The sequence below is a fragment of the Suncus etruscus genome, chromosome 15 (assembly GCF_024139225.1).
Source record: "Suncus etruscus isolate mSunEtr1 chromosome 15, mSunEtr1.pri.cur, whole genome shotgun sequence".
NCBI classification, from domain to species: Eukaryota; Metazoa; Chordata; class Mammalia; order Eulipotyphla; family Soricidae; genus Suncus; species Suncus etruscus.
The window spans coordinates 4,910,542-4,934,459 of NC_064862.1; the positions used below are offsets into that span (position 1 = coordinate 4,910,542).

General features: G+C 39.3%; 1 protein-coding gene across 1 annotated transcript in view; it reads left to right on the plus strand.

Annotated features, from left to right (window-relative positions):
- PEX7 (peroxisomal biogenesis factor 7) overlaps window positions 1–23,918 on the plus strand; it is a 110,436-nt gene that overhangs the window by 23,719 nt on the left and 62,799 nt on the right. Inside the window, exons 6-8 of the mRNA XM_049788026.1 lie at window positions 9,061–9,167; window positions 11,538–11,651; window positions 14,643–14,698. Coding sequence (XP_049643983.1) covers window positions 9,061–9,167; window positions 11,538–11,651; window positions 14,643–14,698 — 277 coding nt within the window. The remainder of the gene's footprint in view (window positions 1–9,060; window positions 9,168–11,537; window positions 11,652–14,642; window positions 14,699–23,918) is intronic.

A 23,918-nucleotide genomic window follows, 5' to 3' on the forward strand; every position in this document is an offset into this window, starting at 1 on the left:
GTAGAACAGTGTATAGTTCATTGGTTTTTCAGTTACAATTCTTTTTTTTTTTTTTTTTTTTTTTTTGGTTTTTGGGCCACACCCAGCGTTGCTCAGGGCTTACTCCTGGCTGTTTGCTCAGAAATAGCTCCTGGCAGGCACGGGGGACCATATGGGACACCGAGATTCGAACCAACCACCTTTGGTACTGGATCGGCTGCTTGCAAGGCAAATGCCGCTGTGCTATCTCTCCGGGCCCTCAGTTACACTTCTTTTTTATTTATTTTTTATTTTTATTTTTATTTTTTTTTTTTGTTTTGGGGCCACACCCAGTAACGCTCAGGGGTTACTCCTGGCTATGCGCTCAGAAGTTGCTCCTGGCTTGGGGGACCATATGGGACGCCGGGGGATCGAACTGTGGTCCGTCCAAGGCTAGCGCAGGCAAGGCAGGCACCTTACCTCTTGCGCCACCACCCGGCCCCCCTCAGTTACACTTCTTAAAAATGCTAAGTGCCTATGTTTGGCTTGTCAGCTGTGGTGAAGACATGAAATGAGATATAGTGTTTGTCTGCCTGGGACTTACCCTTGGTAGTTGAATGTGTAAAGCCGTGGGCTTTCTTAAGTTACGTGGTGAGAAAAAAGATGCTATTTCTAGAAGAAAGTTGTTGCTGGGCAGAACAAGCATCAGATACCCACACCGCCCTCCTTCATACTGGGAAGGTGAAAGAGAATTATAAAACATCATTATAGCAAAGCAGTTTAGAATCTTGAGACAGGATTCTGCTGGAGGCTAGAACAAAATCATAGACAATGACCATAATTAGGGCTACTAAAGATATTTGTAACTATGATCTGTGCCAAGTCATAACAATTTTCATTTGGTACTTACTGTCAAACTCATGCTTTTCTCTTATCCCGACCTCATATACTTAACTATATTCTAAAAGGTCACTTTCATATAAGTTTTTTTTTTTTTTTTTTGGTTTTTGGGCCACACCCAGTGGTGCTCAGGGGTGACTCCTGGCTGTCTGCTCAGAAATAGCTCCTGGCAGGCACGGGGGACCATATGGGACACCGGGATTCGAACCAATCACCTTTGGTCCTGGATCGGCTGCTTGCAAGGCAAACGCCGCTGTGCTATCTCTCCGGGCCCACTTTCATATCAGTTTTGTTTTAACTTTTCATAAAAGAGGAAGATAGTGTTTTTGAATTCAAAGATAATTCTTTCATCCCCACACAAATCAATAATACATATTTGTGGAACCATAACTTGATTTTTGGCATGGGGGGACACCCAGCATGGAACTGAGGGCCCTGGAAGGGGTCACTGAACATTGGTGGAGGAAAGCAGACAATGGTGGTAAGTGAAATATTGGAACAAAATATGCATGAAAACCATCATTAATAGTATTATAAGTCACACACCTTAGCAAAAATTAGGAGAAATTAAAAATACTATTATCTTCTTTTTGGCCATGTAGAATGCAAATGAGAATCAGATTAATGAAATATTTTGGTTCAACATCAGAAGCTATTAAATGATTGGACTGTATTAGAACTAAGCTTTAAGAACTCTAAACTCCAAGATTCTCTTTATTTTATTTTAAATAAAAAGTTTATTGAGGTACAGTGATATACAAAGTTATTCAAGCATACAGTGTTCCAACACCAGTTCACTCCCTGTGTCAATTTCTCTCCACCGCACAGAGGCTCCAGGTTTTCTCTATCCCTTAGTGTGCCTCCTTAACAAGCACAATTTTAAGTTTGGTTGGTTGTAATTTAGATCTCAGACTTCCAGTGCAGTTGACTCTGCTCTCTCTCTCTCTCTCTCTCTCTCTCTCTCTCTCTCTCTCTCTCTCTCTCTCTCTCAGTCTCTGTCTGTCTCTGTCTCTCTCTGTCTCTCTCTGTCTCTCTTTCCCCCACCACCAGTGCTGTCCTCCCTCCACCCTTGTTCCTGGCATGCATCCCATATCTCCCTCTTTTACCCCCAGAATACTGGTGTAACTGGTCCCCACTTTACAGCTTGTTGTAGGTTGGGTATCAATTCTGTTGTCATTGACTTTGGGTTTGGTGTTCAAGTCTGATCATTTTTTATTTCTGCTACATATTCGTATCACTGTCTGGTCCTGGTACCATCCTTTTCCCCCCACAATTTATGAGGCTGAAAGATTCAAGTTATGTGGTTCTTTCTGGTAAAAAGGAAAAGAAAAAATTAAAGGAAAAATTTGGTAGTAATTACCAAAAAATAAGAAGAAAAAAAATGCACCCAGCAACAAAAAATTCAACAAATAATAACAAATAAAAAATTTGGTAGTAATTACCAAAAAATAAGAAGAAAAAAAATGCACCCAGCAACAAAAAATTCAACAAATAATAACCAAAGAAAGAAACAAGTGGAAGAAAAAAAAAAAGAGGAGGAAAAGAAAAACAAAACAACAATAACAACACCAAAAAATAAAAAAGTGCTGGTGTGGCAGTGTTTTGTGGCCCCCCCCCCCGTTTTTTTTTATTTTTGCATAGGCACAGTAAGTATTGGGGAAGAAAGGGAAATCCCTTGGCTTAAGAGATTCAGGGTTCCTTCACCCTTGAAGCATACCGTCATGACACCAACTACTTGCGCCTTACATGCTCATTACCACATCCCGAGGGTTGTTTTGTGGTGCCAGGAAACTTTCTTCTCAGTTGTGGATGATAAAATCAGGCCACTGTAGCTAGGGATCTTGGTATTTGCGCAGGTCAAAGGAGAAGGTCTGATATAGATTCTTTACATTTATAGAAGTTCAGTTCCATCATTGTTTTTCAGTCTTCTGTAATAAGTGTTTCTTGTTTTTGCTCAGATCCTAAGCTGATGCTTAGGATATTATGGTTCCAAAAGTTCTGCTCAGTCTCTTGTCAGAGTCGAGCCTCTGTAATTAGAGATCTTGATTTTACTAGACTACAGCCTAGGGAAGGGTTTTTCTTATTGGTCCCAAGGTAAGTTCTGCCCAGTCATGGTTCTCAGTCAGTTTTCTGTAGTTAGCGCTCTTGGTTTTTGCACAGATCAAAGGACCATACATCTTCTGATTTCCTCTTATTATTATGTGATGTGGAAGGACAACCTGTCTCCCTCCCCCAACCCCCCCAGAGACCCATCTGCCAGGCCTTGCCCTAAAGGCCGGTCTGGTGTGGGGGTAGGGGGAGGTCTCTGTCCTCTGCTCTAGTGTTCAGTACAGGGGGCCTTTCAGCTAGGTCCCACGGCCAGTGACCCGCACATACCTTGAAACGAAAAAAAGTCAACTGAAAATCGGGGCCGAGTATATCCGAAAAACATTTCGATATGCCGCTAAAGGAAAATCATCTGGATATTGCCACCAAACGAATTTTCCGACTCGATCCTGCACCAATCATTGCAAGGCTACTCGGATCACCTCTCTGACTCAGCCAATCCAAGCAGGCTTTTGATGCATGCAAATTAGACGATGTTCTGCACCAATCACTGCCAGGCTGCTTGGACTGCCTCTCTAACTCAGCCAATCCAAGCAAGCTTTTTATGCATGCAAATTAGACAGTGTTTTGGACCCGAATCTACACTGTCAAAAGGCTGCTCAGATGGGCCAGAGTCAGAGTGGAAGTCTATGACAGCATAACCTTTGAACCTTTGCTTGTTGTGATTGGCTCACTGTGGTACATGAGCACAGGAACACATGCAGCACATGCAGCACAGGAACGTTCTGTCTGATACAGCGAATAGAGGCCTAAACCTATGTTTTAACTGCAAAATTAGGGGGTCGTCTTATACGCCCGGTCATCTTATACACCGGAAAATACGATAACAGTTGAAAGAGGAAGGTCTCCCAGATTTTTTTAAACTAATATTGACTTGTATGATTGTTTTCCATGCATTTACGTTGGGTCTGTATTTCTCCTGTGAATTTAGGTATTTTTTCTGTAAGTATTATCCAGATGGATTTTGGATTTTGATCCACCTTACCACTCAATGACTTTTGAAGGCAGAGTTTAGAATTCACTGATATTAAGAGACATTATTGGGGGCTGGAGAGATAGCATGGAGGTAAGGCATTTGTCTTGCATGCAGAAAGATGGTGGTTTGAATTCCGGCATCCCATAGGGTCTCCTGTGCCTGCCAGGAGCGATTTCTGAGCGTAGAGCCAGGAGTAACTCCTGAGCGCTGCCGGGTGTGACCCAAAAACAAAACAAATGAAAAAAGAGACATTATTGATATAAAAGGCTGTGTTGAGGCCTGAATGGTGGCATAAGTGGTAAGAGGTCTGCCTTGCCCACGCTAGCCTAGGACTGAATGCGGTTCAGTCCCTCAGCCTCCCAAGCCAGGAGCAATTTCTGAGCACATAGCCAGGAGTAACTCCTGAGTGTCACCAGATGTGGCCCCCCCAAAACAAACAAACAAAAAAGGTCTGTGCTGTCATATTTTCCATATGGGGCTTAGTGGTTTTTGATATTGATCATTTTCTTTTTATAGATAGCATTCTAGTAATACTTAAAGAGCTGGTTTAGTTATTACGAATGTCACCAGCTCTTATTTATCTGAGAATGTTTTTATTTTTCTTAGATCTAAATGAAAGGTCTTCAGGGTGGTGGGCTCTGGGAAAGTTTCTTTTCATTCAATAGTTTGGTTATTTCATTTTCACTCTTCTTGTGTGTATTCCTTCCTAGGGGAGATGTGTTGTGATTTTTATATGTCCCTTGTATTTGAAGTTTGTCTTCTCTTGCTGCTTAAAGTGTAGTCTATCTCTCATTTTGGTTTTTGCCATTTTGATTATAGTGTGTCTTGGTGGTGTTCTGTTTGAGTCTGGTTTTTTTTTTGTTTGTTTGTTTGTTTTGTTTTGCTTTGTTTTTAGGCCTCTTGAATCTGCAGAAACCCCTCCAGGATCTGGAGGAAATTATTATCTGAGGAAGAGTTATTATCTCCTCTACCAATTATTCTTTGCCATTTTTTTCCCTCTCTTGCTATTCCTCAGATTCAGGGATTATTTACCTGGCTGAAATTCATCATCTTATATTCTATTTTATTTTTTTTGCCACTTATTATTGATGCTGACCTGTATTTTGTCTTTACTTTCACTGATAATGACTCTTTGCAATCAGTATTCTGTTATCGTGACCTGCTATTTAATTCCTTAGCTCCTTTGGTTTCATTTGAATGGATTTCTAAATATTTTGAATCAACTTTCTTTGGAGTTGATTGCATTTCACTTTTAGTGATGTCTAATTTTCATTACCAGTACATAGAGTGTTGACTTGAAATTCTCCTTAAGCAGTCTCCATACATTTGATGAACTTGAGGACTTGCCTGGATTTCTGTTCTTGTTTGTCACTTCAGCTGAATTCATTTGTTTCCTCATCATTCTGAGAGTTTTGTAGGTGCTGACAGTGGAGCTTTAGATTCCTGGTTATTTTGAGGAGTGGTCTGATCAGTATTTTACACTAATGGCCTTTTGCTTTTGCTTCTGAAATTCTGATAGTTTCCATGTAGTGGTATTTCAGTGGAAAAAAGCAGGTTGGAGAACTAGCTCCTTTTGTTTAGTGAAAAGCACTTTTATGGGAGTATTGAAGCACTGAATTCTGACCCTGTAATTTCTCACAAATGCTGAAAGTGTGTGGGGCAGGTGGAGTGTAGGTTCTCTGTTGTTCTGGGTTGGGGATGGCCTCCTGGGATGGAGCAAGGTGGGAAGGGGAGGGTCCAGTCCCATCAGTGCACTTGATTAGGAGCATTGAATTCCTGTGCTGAACAGCAGCAGATACAGATATAAAGGGTGGTGGGAGTGGTATTTCTGAAGTCAAGGTGCTTTGAGAAGTCACCCAAATTTCTCTTTATGTAAGTGCTTGTTGTATTATCACCACTATCTTCCAGAAATGGTAGCTCATGTGTTTGGGATGACAAGGTGAGATGTTTGCATTTTAAAAAGTAAAAAAGTTGGGGCCAGAGTGGTGGCACGGAGTGGTCAGGCATGTGTCTTGCCGGCATTAGCCTAGGACGGATTGCGGTTCGAGTCCCCCATTCGTCCCATATGGTTCCCCAAGCCAGGAGCAATTTCTGTGTGTATAGCCTGAGTGTCACCAGGTGTGGCCCGAAAAACCAAAAAAAACAAAACAAAACAAAAACAAACAAACAAAAACAAAAAAAAAACAGTTTTTAAAAAAAGGCTTTTTTAGCCTTCAGGGATAGAATGAGTTGGCTGTTTGCCTTGTATGTGGCTAATCTGGCTTTGATCCCTGGTTTTTTGATCAGTCATGCCAAAAGTGCCAGAAGTAAACCCTGAGCTCAGAGCCAGGAGTAGTCCCTGAGCACTGATTGATGTGGCCCCTACCCCCCCCCCCCAATAATAAAAAAAGAAGCCTTGTTTCTTTGGAAAATAAACAAAAACAAAACAAACACAAACAAAACCCCCCTTAATTCTTTTTTTTTTCCCCTTTCTTTTATTTCTGGTTTTTGGTTATTATTTGGCAATGCTCAGGGGTTACTTCTGGCTTAGTGCTTGTGGGATCAAACGGTGCCCAGTATTGGAACATGGGTGCAGAACATCCCCTAATTGTGTTGAATCATTTTTTCAGTCTCTAATAATTTAGCAGCTTTCAAAGACATCAAGGAGAAAAACTGCTTAACATACTAAGATTTGACAATATGATATATGAATAAGAATAGGGAGTTGGGGCCGGAGAGATAGCATGGAGGTAAGGCATTTGCCTTTCATGCAGAAGGTCATCGGTTCGAATCCCGGCGTCCCATATGGTCCCCCGTGCCTGCCAGGAGCAATTTTTGAACATGGAGCCAGGAATAACCCCTGAGCACTGCCGGGTGTGACCCAAAAATCACAAAAAAAAAAAAAAAAAAAAAAAAAAAGAATAGGGAGTATAGGAAAAAAAAAAATATATATATATATGTAAGTTAGGAAAAGATTTAGCTTTTTTCTTCCTTCTCGCTGTTGATGGAAGTCACACAACCATGTGCATGTGATTCTCACACTTTTTTTTATTGTACTTGTTGGGGGTTTTCACCATTTGTTTTTTGCATTTTCACACATAGCTGTGCCATAGTTGGCAGTTATTTGCAGCACAAGGATCACAGGCAGCAAACCTGATAGGCACAAACAGTAGAGCTATGAAACTGTATCAGTTGCATATGGATCAAACTTACTATTGCCATCTGCCTGCCTGCCTGCCTGCCTGCAATTTAGCATTCTTAGATATGCTACATGAAAGTACTTCTATGTGCTAGACACATGCTTGGTGCTTTAGGGAAATGTTAATAGTCCCAATTCTGCCATGTTCCTAAATTGGACGTTCTATTTATTTTGCTTTTGGGTCTCACCTACCAGTGAGCTTGCTCCTCCTGACTTTGCACTCAGGAATTACTCCTGGTGAGCTCAGGGGACTTTATGGGATGCTGGGGCTCAAACATGGGCTGGCAGAGTGTATGGCAAGCATGCTACCTGATGTACCCTTCCTGGAGCTTCTATTCCTTTTTTAAATTTTTTTTTAAGAGAGCCATTTGAATTACATTATTTAACTTGTACAGGACCACACAGGTACTTAGTGGAATTTAAAACCATGACTACCATCATAAAAGTTGTGTGTGTGTGTGTGTGTGTGTGTGTGTGTGTGTGTGTGTGTGTGTAGGGGGTAGGGGGTAGGGTGGGGTGGGTGGTAGTTTACCTGGCAGTGACAATGGCTTACTCCTGGCTCTGCTCAGGTTTCAATCATGGATGGCAGTGTGTGGGTGACCATACATAGTATAGGGGATTAAACTGAGGACAATTGAATTCAAGGCAAACACTTTAACTTCCTATATATCTCTGGCTTTATATATCATATTCTTTTCAAGTTGATCTCACTTTTTCTCATACTTTTACTATGTGTGTAATATAAAAACATATTATATATACATACAGTGTATTTTAGTTTATTCATACCTTAATTTTTTGTTTCCTTATAGAAGAATTGAAGCCAGAACCTTGATTAAAACTTTTAATCAAGGGTAACTTTGTATTCTAAGTGACATAAGGCATTTTTGTAATAATAAAAATATTATCCTTAAATTTTTTCAACTTTATCAAAGAGGGGAGTTTATTCAAGCATTGCTCCTGGCAGTTTGGGGGTGGGGGTTTGTTTGAGATCAAACCTGGATCGTCCACTTACAAGGCAAACCGACAACTCCTTGCCTAAATCTAAGTTGTAGCCCAATAATATCTACATTTAAAATTTTTTTATTTATGGGGCCCAATTCATAGCACAGTGAGTAGGGCATTTGCCCTGCATGAGTTTATCCTGGGTTGATCCCCAGCATTTCATGTGGTATTCTGAGCCAGCCAGGAATGTTCTCTGATTGCAGAGCCAGGGCAATTCCAGAGTGCTGCTGAGTATGGATCCCTTCCCATTTCTATTTGACTCTGTAGATTTTGCCCATATTTAATAGCTAAAAGTTATGTTTTTTTATAGAAAAATTGCTGTCTCCACACTAGTCTTCAGCGACTGGACTGATTCTTGGGGATACTTGGCTTAATTTTGCTGGCTACATTTCAGTGCTCTGGGAAACTGGGACACTTATGGTGATGCTGGGGTGCAAGGAGACATGTGGTCCAAGGATTGGGGCCTCTGCCTGCAAGACATGCACCTTGGCCCTTAACTCTATATTGCCAACACACCCTTTTGCTGCTTAAAGAATGTACTAGTAGAGGGCACTGACTTTATTGACTGGAAATGAAGATTTTTTAGGTTCTTTCCTGCCCTGTGAAACAATACATGAGACATGTATGTAGTTAATGTTACTGTGTGTCAATTAAGATTCAGGTTTTTCTGATTTGACTAGATCTAATAATTTTTATATTATACTGACACTTTGTAGGTCAGCAGTTCTAGTAGTTATTATGCACTATCATAGAATGTATCCTTACCATATATCATTGCTATATATCATCAATGCTACACTGTGTATCATTGCTGTATAGAAGACAGCATTCTGTCAATGAGTAGTGTATATTTCCTTGTTTATCTTCGTGAGCACTATATGTCACTGGATCTCCACGTGTTGTGATAGAAAGTGACTCAAGATTTCTCTTTCACCAGGTGATCAAACTCTGAGAATTTGGGATGTGAAAACTACAGGAGTCAAAATTGTGGTTCCAGCACACCAGGCAGAAATTTTGAGTTGTGACTGGTGCAAGTATAATGAGGTACCTTGTCTGGCTTCGTCCTGAGCTATTGTGAAATGAGATAGCGAAATGTCCTAGATTTATTTTATCTTTGTTTATGTGGACTTTGATAGTGTTTATGGACCATTAAGTTAAATTCAGTCTCTCTCATTTCTAATTGATGACTCTGAGTGACCTGCATTAGCATTAATTGGATTTAAGTGCACATAAAACAAGCAGAATAAGAAGCAGAAATTCTCAAAGTTCAACAGTGCAGACTTAACTTGTTTTTTTGTTTTGTTTTTTTTTTTTTGGAAAATTGCTTGATAGTTCATACAGTTTGTTATTTTATTTATAAGAATTATAAAGACTCTTAACTCTACCAATTTGTATCATTTTTGTTGTTCTTTTTCCTAGTCAGACTCCTGAGCTCTTTCTAAATCTTTTTTTAAAATTTTGACAGTACATCAGTGTTTATAGTATTGTTTCTCTTTTATAAGCTTTTCTCTACTCTTATAAACCTAACCTAACCAAGATTCATGTATTTGTAAGACAGCAGTGTCCATTCGTAACTTTCTACAAAGTATGATTAGCTTTATGATCACATGAATTAAAACAGAAATTAACTATTTTATTTTATGTGGGGGTATGGCCCCCACTCAGGGATCATTTCTCCCATTGCTTGGGGAAACAAACCCTAATAAGCCAAATCAAGCAAATGCCCTTCTACCCACTGTACTATCTTATCAGTTTAGGGATAAAGTATGTTTTAATGGGCTTTTTTGTCTGAATTTATATACTCAGGGATTAGTTGTCTAAAAACTTGGTAATGTTTATGCCTTATTTTTTCTTTTTTAAAATTAATATCTTTATTTAAGCACCATGTTTACAAACATGTTTGTAGTTGGGTTTCACTTATACAACAGTGCACCAATTTCCCCCCCCCCCCCATTTCCCTCCTCTCCCACCCCCTGCCTGTATTCGAGACAGGCATTCTATTTCTCTAATTCATTACCATTGTCTTAATAGTTGTCAGTGTAGTTATTTCTTTAATTGAACTCACCACTCTTTGTGGTAAGCTTCATTCCATGGGCCAGTCCTTTTAGCCCTCATCTCTATTGTCTCTGTGTAGTATTACAATAATGTCTTTTATTTTTCTCAAATCCCATAGATGAATGAGACTATTCTTTTGTTTTGTTTTGTTTTTTGATTTTGGGTCACACCCAGCAGCGCTCAGGAGTTACTCCTGGCTCTGTGCTCAGAAATCACTCCTGACAGACTATATGGGATGCCGGGATTCGAACCACCGCCCTTCTACATGCAAGACAAACACCTTACCTCCATGCTATCTCTCTGGCCTCGAATAAGACTATTCTGTGTCTTTCTCCTGATTTATTTTACTAAGCATAATAGTTTCCATGTCTATCCACGTATAGGAAAACGTCATGACTTCATCTCTCCTGATTTCTGTATAATATTCCATTGTGCTGTATCACAGTTTCCTTAGCCACTCATCTGTTGTTTGGTATCTGAGTTGTTTCCAGATTCTGGCTATTGTAAATAGCGCTGCAATGAATATAGATGTGCAAAAGGTATTTTTGTATTGTGTTTTTGTGTTCCTAGAGTATATTCCTAGGAATGGTATTGCTGGATCAGTGCAAGAGGGTGCAGTTCTGGTCCCTGTATTGCCAGAGCTGACCTGGCCCGGCATGTAATGCTCAGGGGCCCCCATGGTGACACCTGGTGATGTTGACGGACTTTGGCACCCGATGATGTTGGTGCCAACGATCTAAAACTAGGTTTAGCAAAATATTTTTCTTAACCCCTGCACTCTTCCTCCTGTCTCAGATAACCTTTGTTCTTTTAATTATTTCTGAATGAATAGGCCTCTTGACTTTTTTTTTTTTTTTTTTTTTTTGGTTTTTGGGCCACACCCAGTGGTGCTCAGGGGTTCCTCCTGGCTGTCTGCTCAGAAATAGCTCCTGGCAGGCACGGGGGACCATATGGGACACCGGGATTCGAACCAACCACCTTTGGTCCTGGATCGGCTGCTTGCAAGGCAAACGCCGCTGTGCTATCTCTCCGGGCCCAGGCCTCTTGACTTTTAATACTGGATAAAACCTCAGCACATGCTAAAGTGAAAGGTGTACTTACTTGTTAGAATTTTTAACCCTAATTGTACATTTTGTTACTACTAGTAGCATTTGGTTCTGTGCTTTTTCTGTTTTATGTGGTGTTTCATATATGTTAGCATTTTGCATTCCAAGAATCTTGTTACTGTTACTTTGCAAGAATTATTTCTGCATTTGCGATAGAGAATAACAAGAAAATAGATATTTTTTAATTAGGAAAGCATTGGTACCACTTAGTTGCCTAGATGTCATAATTAACTTTCCTCTAATTTGTTTTCAGAATTTGCTTGTTACAGGAGCAGTTGACTGTAGTTTGAGAGGCTGGGACTTGAGAAATGTACGACAACCAGTGTTTGAACTTCTTGGTCACACCTATGCTATTAGGAGAGTGAAAGTAAGTTTTCATTTTTTCTTTATATAGAATAAAAATTCAGTGGAATCAGTGAAGTTGCTATAAAAGGCGTTTGTAGGGTTGAGTTATTGTTTTGCTTGGAGGGACCTCCCACGCAGTGCCTGTGGTGTGGCGCCATTCCATGTATAACTTGGTAATGAGGCCAGAAGGTTGAGTGCTCTTGACAGTGGTGTGATGCTGATCACAGTGGTACTCCTGGTTCTCCTGGGCTGTATTCATGCAGTGTCAGGGATCGAACTTAGAGACTTGAGTATGCACAACATATATTCAGTCCTTTATGTTTCTTTGTAATCTCTGGGATTATTTTCTTTTTAAATGCATATTAAAAGAGAGACGGAATATTTGAATAATTATAATGGGTACAATGTAGACCATCCTAATTAGGAATAATACAAAAAAGTTCGATATTTTGACATTCCTGATTAATTTCTCTTAGCTTTATTTTAATTAAAGTAGTTCAACTGTTATTACTGTTTTATATATATATATATATATTTTTTTTTTTTTTTACTGTTATATTTGCCATAGTTTTTCATTCAGTGTGATGATCTTTTTACTTTGTGGAAATTTCTGTAGAGAGGTTTGTTTCTTTCCTAACTTGACAGGTATGTATGAATGTTCACAAATGTCTCAGGTATAGAACATTTGCAAAGGGATTTTTTCCCTTTTTTCCTGCTATTCCAAGAATTTTTTTTGATTATAAAGCAACTTAAGTTATTTTTACCAGCTTTTATTTTTTTTTTTAAGGATTTTTTTTTTTTTTTGTGGTTTTTGGGTCACACCCAGCAGTGCTCAGGGGTTTTTCCTGGCTCTGTGCTCAGAAATTGCTCCTGGCAAGCACGGGGGACCATATGGGACACCGGGATTCGAACCAATGACCTTCTGCATGAAAGGTAAATGCCTTACCTCCATGCTATCTCTCCGGCCCCTTTTTTAAGGATTTTAAGTTACTATGAATACATCTTTTTTAAGTGACCTCTCTTTTGTATTTTTAAAGTCAGGGCAAAAAATGTATTTTATGGATATTATCAATAAGATACTCTTCCAATAAAAATGTAACATTTCAGTTAGATTACATATATCTGCATAAGGATGCATGTACATATACATGTTTGTATACATAGGTTTGAGGACCGCTTTGACAGTGCTTGGGGGATTATGTAGTGCCTAGGATAAAATTAGGTCTTCTAAATGCAAAACTGAAAAAGGGGGGGGCGGAACGATAGCACAGCTGTAGGGCGTTTGCCTTGGTTCGATTCCCTGGCCTCTCATATGGTCTCCTGAGCCATGAGAGATTTCTGAGCGCATGGCAATCCCTGAGAATCACACACACATTCCTCTCTCTCTCTCTCTCTCTCTCTCTCTCTCTCTTTATTTCTCTTTTTCTCTCTTTCTCTCTCCCTTCTCTCCCTCCCTCCCACCCTCCCCCTCCCTCCAGGAGCCATGAGTGATTTCTGAGCGCAAAGCAATCCCTGAGAATCACACACACATTCCTCTCTCTCTCTCTCTCTCTCTCTCTCTCTCTCTCACACTCTCTTTCACTCTCTCTCTCTCACTCTCTCCCTCCCTTCTCTCTCTCCCTCCTTTCCTCCCTCATGGAGCCAGGAGTGATTTCTGAGTGAATAGCTATTCCTGAGAATTACACACACACTCCTCTCTCTCTCTCTCTCTCTCTCTCTCTCTCTCTCTCTCTCTCTCTCTCTCTCTCTCTCTCTCTTTCTTTCTTTCTTTTTGTGTCACACCCGGCAGTGCTCAGGGGTTATTCCTGGCTTCACGCTCAGAAATTGCTCCTGGCAGGCACGGGGGACCATATGGGACGCCGGGATTCGAACTGATGACCTCCTGCATGAAAGGCAAACACCTTACCTCCATGCTATCTCTCCGGCCCCTCTCTCTCTCTATTTCTCTCTTTCTCTTTATCTCTCTCCCTTCTCTCCCTCCCTCCCACCCTCCCCTTTCCTCCTGGAGCCATAAGTGATTTCTGAGCGCATAGCAATCCCTGAGAATCACACACACATTCTTCTCTCTCTCTCTCTCTCTCTCTCTCTCTCTCTTTCTCTCTCTTTCTCTTTCACTCTCTCTCTCTCTCTCCCCCTCCCTTCTCTCTCTCCCTCCCTTCCTCCCTCATGGAGCCAGGAGTGAGCGAATAGCTATCCCCGAGAATATCTCTCTCTCTCTCTCTCTCTCTCTCTCTCTCTCTCTCTCTCCACACACACATTTGTTTGGCCTTTTGAACTGGCAATGTGTGTAACTGTTGAACTGGCAACTGTGATGTGTGTAACACAGGTTTTAATAGTTAAAAATTATTTTATATCTACATAATTATATAATTTAGAGTGGTTCTAAAAATGAGATGTAGAGTAACATAGTAGAGAATTTTTTAAACTTTAAAGTGCCTTAAAAATTTGGATAAATGCATTTAGGGAAGAAAAGCACTGAAGAACGATAGTTGCAAAGGGAAACCCTATTAAAGCATGCATATTACTTATCTAAAACATTTAATTATTTTTTTAAATTCGTAGGTTTTTTTTTTGTTTTGCTTTTTGGTTTTTGGGCCACACCCGGTGATGCTCAGTGGTTATTCCTACCTGTGCACTCAGATTTTTTGCTCCTGGCTTGGGGGTCCATATGGGACTTCGGGGATCAAACCTCGGTCCATCCTAGGTCAGAGTGTGCAAGGCAAACACATGCTATCACTGTGCCTCTGCTCCAGCCCCTAAATTTGTAATATTTTATCTTTAGCTATGGTATACTGATAGTAGGGTATTCTTAAAATATTCTTAAATACTCTTAAAAAATTCTAAAAATTTGACATTGAAATGTTTCTACTTATATAGCCATCATATTTATTCATGATTAATGAAAACTCTATAATTACATATTTGTACTATTACCTTCTTAAAATTTTTTTATATTATCCACTGAAATTACAATGTGAAGTAGCATGTTAATCTTTATTTTTGTCTTTTGCAGTTTTCACCATTTCATGCTTCTGTGCTGGCCTCTTGTTCCTATGATTTTACTGTAAGGTATAGTCATTTTTCATAATTTTCATTATGAAATGCCAAGGAACATTTGTATCTTTTCAAAGTTTATAAAAAATAATGTGTACTTTGAAAATAGTTTAAGCTATATATACATGTAAATACTTGTAAAAATTGAGATATTATATTTCTCCAATATATATATTCCAAATGCATATATGCATATATGTTCCAAATGAGTAAATTTTTTGCTTTTAATCACTTGACTGATCTGGTTAAAACCCTTTACCTTTTTTTATTAAGAAATTTTCAATAGAATCACCTTGAGATGCAGTTACAAAGTTGTTCATGATAGAGTTTCAGTTATACAATACTCAACACCCATCCCTTCCCCAGTGCACATTTTCCACTACCAACATCCCCAGTTTTTTTCCCTCACACCCCCTCCTACCTTCCTCTATGGCAGACTATTTTCTTCTCTCTCTTTTCCATTTTTTTTAGACAGTGTCATATCTTGCATATCATTTTACCTCCCAGTTCTTGTTCAGAGTAATCATTTCCAATTGTCATGGTCATTGTAGTCCCTTTTCTTCCCTAATTATACTCCGCCACTTCTTAGTGGAACACTTCGTATGATGAACTAGTTCTCATGACTAATTTCTATTGTCTTTGGGTATTATCATACTATTTTTTATATCTCACAAAATGACTGCAATCATTCTGTTTTTGTCTCTTTCTGACTCATTTTACTCAGCATAATACTTTCCATATCCATCCATATATAAGTAAATTTTATTACATCATTTTTGCTGACAGCTGCATTGTATTCCATTGTATAGATATACTAGGTTTTGTTTATCTACTCATCTGTAAAACCCTTAATTTTTTAATACCTGTTCCCGCATTACTGCTTTATGCACACACACACACACACACACACACACACACACACACGCACACACACACGCGCATGCACACATACAGAATGCATTGCCAATACCTTATAAATTTAGATTTTAAGTTTTGTGAAATTTTATTCTTCTCATATAATTAATTTGAATCTTAAGGTAAAGATAGTATTAGTTATAAAAATCAGTATGATACATGTTGTGTTTGTGTGTGTATATATATACAAACGTATATCTAAGTATATATATGTATATGTATGTATAATGTCACACATATATATATATATACATGATATGCAACAGTTTTAAGGAATTAACAGGATACTTGGAAGACTCTGTAATACTGGGGTTCCAACTCATGTTCCATAATTTCAACTATCTCCTAGACAAGTACACTATGTTTTTTCCTCCTTTTCCAAATTGTACCTTCTGGTTCCATTATCCATGGCATATTTATTTATAAAATCCTAGATTGTTATCAGAATGCAGTCTTAGAATTTTAAAGCCACATGAAAACGAATTTGTTTTAAGGTTTTATGTTGGTTTGGGTCTTGTCCAAATACACACTTTATATGTTTAAAAGTGACTTTCTCTTTTCTTTCATCAGTGGTGTTATGTAGTTAAATTATTCACTAAAATGTTCCTTGATTCATTTGTTTCTGTTTTTATTTAGTTTTTTCTCTCATCCTTATTGGGTGTTTTTTTTTGCCTCTATTTTTTTTTTTATTGTGACTGAAGTTCATTTACACAGAATTATTTACTATACATATTGACAATGAATGAAGGGCATTCCACCACCAATGTTATCCTCCCTCCACTCTTGTTCCCAGCATGTCTCCCACATCTCTCTCCTTTACTCCCCAGAATCCTACTGCAAATGGTCGCTGCCTTACAGCTTGTTATAGGTTGGGTATCTATTCTGTTTGGTGTTCCAGTCTGGTCATTTTTTAATTTACACTACATGTTCATATGAATGGTCCTGGTATCATTCTTTTCCCCCATCAATTTATGAGGCTGAATGATTCAAATTATGCTATATGCTATTCTGTTGGAGATATAAAGGTTAAGGAAAAGAGGAGAAAAAATTTGGTATCTACTAAAAAAAAAAATCACCGAATAATATCCACAAAAGTGGAAAAGAAAGGAAAAAGTGGAAGAAAAAGGAGAAGGAAAATAATATCAAAAAACAAACAAAAAATAAAACAAAACAACACCAGAAAAAGTGCTGCAGTGGCAAGGTTTGTGTTACCCCACCTTTTTTTTTTTTCTTTGTATAGGCACAGAAAGTATTGGGGAAGAAAAGAAGTTCTGAGGCCTAAGAGATTCAGGGTTTCTCCACTCTTGAAGCATATTGTCATAGGAACAACCACTGGCACCATACCTTCTCATTGCCATATTCCAGGGTTGTTTTCTTTGTTTTTTTTTTTTTTTGTGGTGTCAGGAACCTTTCTTCTCTGTTGTGGATGAGAAAATAAGGCAACTATAACAAGCAATCTTGGTATTTGCGCAGGTCCTAGGACAGGGCCTAGGATAGAATCTTTAAGGTTCTAGAGGTACTGTTCCACCATTGTTGGTGTGTCCAGTTTTCTGTATATGTGCTCCATATTTTTGCTCGTTCCCTAAGCTGAAGTCTAGGAAATTATGGTTCCAATGGTTCTGCTCAGTCTCTGTTGTCAGAATTGTGCCTCTGTACTAAGAAGTCTTGATTTTTGTAAAAGACCTGGGCTATAGCCTAGGGTAGGGTTTTCCTTAATGGTCTCAAGGTACATTCTGTTCAGTCACAGTTGTCAAAGTCAGGTTTCTGTAGTTAGTGCTCTTATTTTTCATAGTTCAAAGGATGATACATCTTCTGATTTCCACTTAGTGTTAGGTGATGTGATAGGACCTCCTGGTCTTAGGTCAAGTTTTCCTTTCCTCACTGTCCTCATTGTCATATTAACACTGGCACAAGTATATCTCCCAACACAGCTTAGTTCCTGGTGTTGTTGCATGGGTTTGTTTCAGTTCTACGTCTGGGATCTGGGATTTGAGAATGAACTAACACTGTCCAATCTCATGGAGATTGAATTGTATCCACAAGACATATGTCCAGGATGGGAGGCACCCTTGTATAAAAAGTGTGAGTTCTTATCCTAGAAGAGAAGATCTTGTGTCTGAGTCCATGATTTCCCCTTATTTACTGTGCCTATACAAAAATGTATGGTGTACTTTTGTATTGCTGGTGCTATTCCAGGTAAGGATGACAGGCCACATGTACAGTATCTGGTATGGTCTGAACTTTTATCCCAGGCAAGATGTTTTCTTGGTTTTTGACCAAGCAGTACCAAAACTGGTGAGGGTAGAGAAAATATGTATATATAAAAAATAGAATATATAGATAAAATTGAGATATATAAAAAAAAGGAAATTGCAGACGCCATTTCCAGGGCGGGTCTCCAGAACGTGAAAACCGGCGGGCTTTCGCAGAAGCCAGCTGCCCTGTTTGGGACATCAGGCAGGGAAAAGCCACGAATCTGCACCCGCCCAGTGGAGTCCAACTGTGAGTGCTCCTTGTAAATGTTTCTCTACTGTCCTCTTGCGTGAAACTCTTGGGAGTGGGGCAAAAGAGGCTCCAGCAGAGCACGGCTGCTCCGCTTCGCTACGCGGCCGTGCACTCTAAGAAAAGAACACCATCGTAACAAGAAGAAAAAATCACACTAAGAACTGAGCTATAACACAGAAGCAAGCATTCCTCTTCGGACTGTCTTCTCCGTTGAATGCTTGGGCCTAAGATTTGATCCAGTGTGAGGCTTCACCCACGGAGGACTCCCCTCCCTTAGAGACAAGTCAGCCCATCCAGAAAGGACGGAGCCAGAGAAGTGTGCTGCCTACATCATATAGCCAATGAATACCACCACAACACGTAGAAAAACCCAAAATACAAGTGTGACAATGGGGAAACAACGCAGGCCAGCATCAGACATAGAGAATGAAGAGGACAATTCTGATGACCAGATAATGGCCAACCAACTAATCACCCTCTCAGATAAGGACTTTAGACTAGCAATATGGAATATGTTCAAAGAACTCAAAGAAACCATGAATAGAGTTGAACAGAACACTAATAAGAACCAAGAAAATATGAAGACAGAAATCACAAAACTCCAAACTGAAATAACATATCAATTAACAGGCCTGAAAAAGTCAGTAAACGAAGTGAATGACAAAATGGATAAGCTCTGGGACAGGGTATCAGAAGCTGAGAATAGACTTGGTGCTGTGGAAGATGAGATACATAACAATTCCATACAGCAGGAGAGATTGGACAAAAAACTTAAAGCAAATGAGCAGACAACGGAAAAATTAGTCAAAGAATGGGAACAGATGAAAATAGAAGTCTATGATAAGATCAACAGAAACAACTTAAGAATCATTGGAGTCCCAGAGACCCAGGAAGAAAATTCCCAGGAAGAATCAATGGTCAAGAACTTCATTAAAGAGAAACTTCCAGAGCTAAAGAATATAGGTGATCAAATCCTACATGCTCGAAGAGTACCAACCAAAAGAGACCCCAGAAAAAACACCCCAAGACACATCCTAGTCACAATGACAAATCCCACAGATAGAGACAGAATTCTGAAAACAGCAAGATCAAAAGGGGAAATTACGTTCAAGCAAGCGTCCTTGAGATTTACAGCAGATGTCACCAGAAACACTCAATGCCAGAAAGCAGTGGTGGGATATTGTGACAAGACTGAATGAAATGAATGCTTCACCCAGAATACTATACCCAGCAAAACTCACTTTCCGATTTGACGGAAGAATACATGGTTTCACAGACAAAAAGCAGCTCAGAAACTTTACAGACTCCAAACCAGTCTTAAGAGAAAAACTGAAAGACCTAATTTAAGACAAGACTAACCAAGAGACACACCAAATTTCGATATAAAGATGGCATTAAATCCCAGGACAATTCTTTCTCTCAATGTCAATGGACTAAATGCACCAGTCAAGAGACACAGAGTGGCTAAATGGATCAAAAAACTCAATCCAACCTTCTGCTGCCTACAAGAAACGCACCTGAATAGTCAGAACAAACATAGACTCAAAATAAAAGGCTGGAGAAAAATTATCCAAGCAAACAACACCCATAAAAAAGCTGGAGTGGCCATACTAATATCAGATAATGCAAACTTTATACTCAGGAAGGTTGTAAGGGACAAAGATGGACATTTTATATTAATCAAGGGGTATGTAGAGCAGGAAGAAATAACTCTCCTAAACATATATGCACCGAATGAGGGGCCAGCAAAATATTTAATACAACTGTTGACAAATCTGAAAAATTAATATCAATAACAACACAATAATTGTGGGGGACCTCAACACGGCTTTGTCAACACTGGATAGGTCAACCAGACTGAAACCCAACAAGAATATACTAGACCTGAGGAGAGAATTGGAAGAAAGAGGCTTAGTGGATATATATAGGACACTCCACCCCCAGAAACCTGGATACACATTCTTCTCCAATGTACATGGGACATTCTCCAGGATAGACTACATGCTGGCACATAAAACATACCTCCATAATATCAAGAGGATAGAAATTTTGCAGACTGCCTTTGCTGACCACAAGGCTCTGAAATTATTTGTGAATTCCAAAGGGACTCAGAAGAAAAACCTTAACACCTGGAAGTTAAACAGCCTCATACTCAATAACCAGTGGGTCCGAGATGAAATCAAGGAGGAAATCAAAAGGTTCCTGGAAACAAATGACAATCAAGACACAAACTATCAGAACTTATGGGACACAGCAAAAGCAGTACTGAGAGGAAAATTTATAGCTTTGCAAGCACACATCAGGAAGGAAGAAGGAGCTTACCTGAGTAGCCTAATGACACAGCTAATAGAACTAGAAAATGCTCAACAAAAGGACCCAAAAATAGGAAGACAGAAGGAAATAACAAAGCTGAGAGCAGAAAACAATGAAGTGGAAACCCAAAAAACAATCCGAAAGATCAACGAAAGCAGAAGTTGGTTCTTTGAAAAAATAAACAAGATTGATAGACCACTGGCAAATCTAACAAAGAAAGAGAGAGAGAGAAACTTGATAACTCGTATTAGGAATGAAAAAGGAGAGATCACTACTGATATGAGAGAGATTCAGAGGGTAATCAGAAACTACTTTGAGAAACTCTACGCCACTAAAAATGAGAACCTGGAAGAAATGGATAAATTCTTGGACTCTTATAATCTTCCACGGTTGAAGGAAGAGGATGTAGCATATCTAAACAACCCCATCACCATTGATGAAATTAGAATGGTAATCAAAAGTCTGCCGAAAAACAAAAGCCCAGGCCCAGATGGATTCACTAATGAATTCTTTCAAACTTTCCAAGAGGAACTACTACCAATCCTGGCAAGACTCTTTCATGAAATTGAACAAACGGAAACACTTCCAAATAGCTTTTATGAAGCCAACATCACCTTGATACCTAAACCAGACAGAGATGCTACAAAAAAAGAAAATTACAGACCAATATCGCTGATGAATGCAGATGCAAAGATCCTCAACAAAATCCTGGCAAATAGGATTCAATGCCTCATTAAGAAGATCATCCACTATGATCAAGTAGGTTTCATCCCAGAAATGCAAGGCTGGTTTAACATCCGTAAATCTATCAACATCATACACAACATCAATAACAAGAAAAATAAAAACCACATGATCTTATCAATAGATGCAGAGAAAGCATTTGATAAGGTCCAACACCCATTCTTGATCAAAACTCTCAGCAAGATGGGAATGGAAGGAACCTTTCTCAATCTAGTTGAAGCCATCTACCACAAGCCAACGGCAAATATTATCCTCAACGGAGAAAAACTAAAAGCCTTCCCTCTAAATTCTGGTACAAGACAAGGCTGTCCTCTCTCACCACTCCTATTCAACATAGCACTGGAAGTACTTGCTATAGCGATTAGGCAAGAAAAAGATATCAAGGGAATCCAGATAGGAAAGGAAGAAGTCAAGCTCTCACTGTTTGCAGATGACATGATACTCTACTTAGAAAACCCTAAAGACTCTACCAAAAAGCTTCTAGAAAAATAGACTCATATAGCAAGGTGGCAGGCTACAAAATTAACACACAAAAATCAATGGCCTTTCTATACACCAACAGTAATAAGGAAGAAATGGACATTAAGAAAACAACCCCATTCACAATAGTGCCACACAAACTCAAATATCTTGGAATCAACTTGACTGAAAATGTGAAGGACCTATACAGAGAAAACTATAAAACTCTGCTCCAAGAAATAAGAGAGGACACGCGGAAATGGAAATGCATACCCTGCTCGTGGATTGGCAGGATTAACATCATCAAAATGGCAATACTCCCCAAGGCATTATACAGATTTAATGCTATCCCTCTAAAGATACCCATGACATTCTTCAAAGAAGTGGATCAGACACTTTTGAAATTCATTTGGAACAATAAACACCCTCGAATAGCCAAAGCAATCATTGGGAAAAAGAATATGGGAGGAATTACTTTCCCCAACTTTAAACTGTACTACAAAGCAATAGTTATCAAAACAGCATGGTATTGGAATAAGGACAGGCCCTTAGATCAGTGGAATAGGCTTGAATACTCAGAAAATTTTCCCCAGACATACAATCAACTAATTTTTGATAAAGGAGCAGGAAAACCTAAATGGAGCAGGGAAAGCCTCTTCAACAAGTGGTGTTGGCACAATTGGATAGCTGCTTGCAAAAAATTGAACTTAGACCCCCAGCTATCATCATGTACGAAGGTAAAATCCAAATGGATTAAAGACCTCGATATCAGCCCCAAAACCATAAGATATATAGAACAGCACATAGGCAAGACACTCCAGGACATTACAGGCATCTTCAAGGAGGAAACTGCACTCTCCAAGCAAGTGAAAGCAGAGATTAACAGATGGGAATATATTAAACTGAGAAGCTTCTGCACCTCAAAGGAAATAGTGCCCAGGATACAAGAGCCACCCACTGAGTGGGAGAAACTATTCACCCAATACCCATCAGATAAGGGGCTAATCTCCAAAATATACAAGGCACTGACAGAACTTTACAAGAAAAAAACATCTAATCCCATCAAAAAATGGGGAGAAGAAATGAACAGACACTTTGACAAAAAAGAAATACAAATGGCCAAAAGACAAATGAAAAAGTGCTCCACATCACTAATCATCAGGGAGATGCAAATCAAAACAACGATGAGATACCACCTCACACCACAGAGAATGGCACACATCACAAAGAATGAGAATAAACAGTGTTGGCGGGGATGTGGAGAGAAAGGAACTCTTATCCACTGCTGGTGGGAATGCCGTCTAGTTCAACCTTTATGGAAAGCGATATGGAGATTCCTCCAAAAACTTGAAATCGAGCTCCCATATGATCCAGCTATACCACTCCTAGGAATATACCCTAAGAACACAAAAATACAGTACAAAACCCCTTCCTTACACCCATATTCATTGCAGCACTATTTACCATAGCAAGACTCTGGAAACAACCAAGATGCCCTTCAACAGATGAATGGCTAAAGAAACTGTGGTACATATACACAATGGAATATTATGCAGCTGTCAGGAGAGATGAAGTCATGAAATTTTCCTATACATGGATGTACACGGAATCTATTATGCTGAGTGAAATAAGCCAGAGAGAGAGAGAAAAACACAGAATGGTCTCACTCATCTATGGGTTTTAAGAAAAATGAAAGACATTCTTGCAATAATAATTTTTAGACACAAAAGAGAAAAGAGCTGGAAGTTCCAGCTCACCACAGGAAGCTCACCACAAAGAGTGATGAGTTTAACTAGAGAAATAACTACATTCTGAACTTTCCTAATAATGAGAATGTATGAGGGAAATGGAGAGCCTGTTTAAAGTACAGGCGGGGGTTAGGTGGGGAGGAGGGAGACTTGGGACATTGGTGGTGGGAATGTTGCACTGGTGATGGGTGGCGTTCTTTACATGACTGAAACCCAAACACAATCATGTATGTAATCAAGGTGTTTAAATAAAATTAAAAAAAAAAAAAGGAAAGTAAAAAAAAAAAAAAGGAAATTGAGAAAAAAAAGGGAAAAAAGGTATTTGAAAAAAGAAAGTGATTGGAAAGGCTATCTGTATATTTAGGAATATATATCTTTTTTTTGCTTTTTTGTTTTTTTGTTTTGTTTTTCGGGCCACACCTGTTTGATGCTCAAGGGCTACTCCTGGCTAAGCGCTCAGAAATTGCCCCTGGCTTGGCGGGGGGAACCATATGGGACACCGGGGGATCGAACCGCGGTCCTTTCCTTGGCTAGCGCTTGCAAGGCAGACA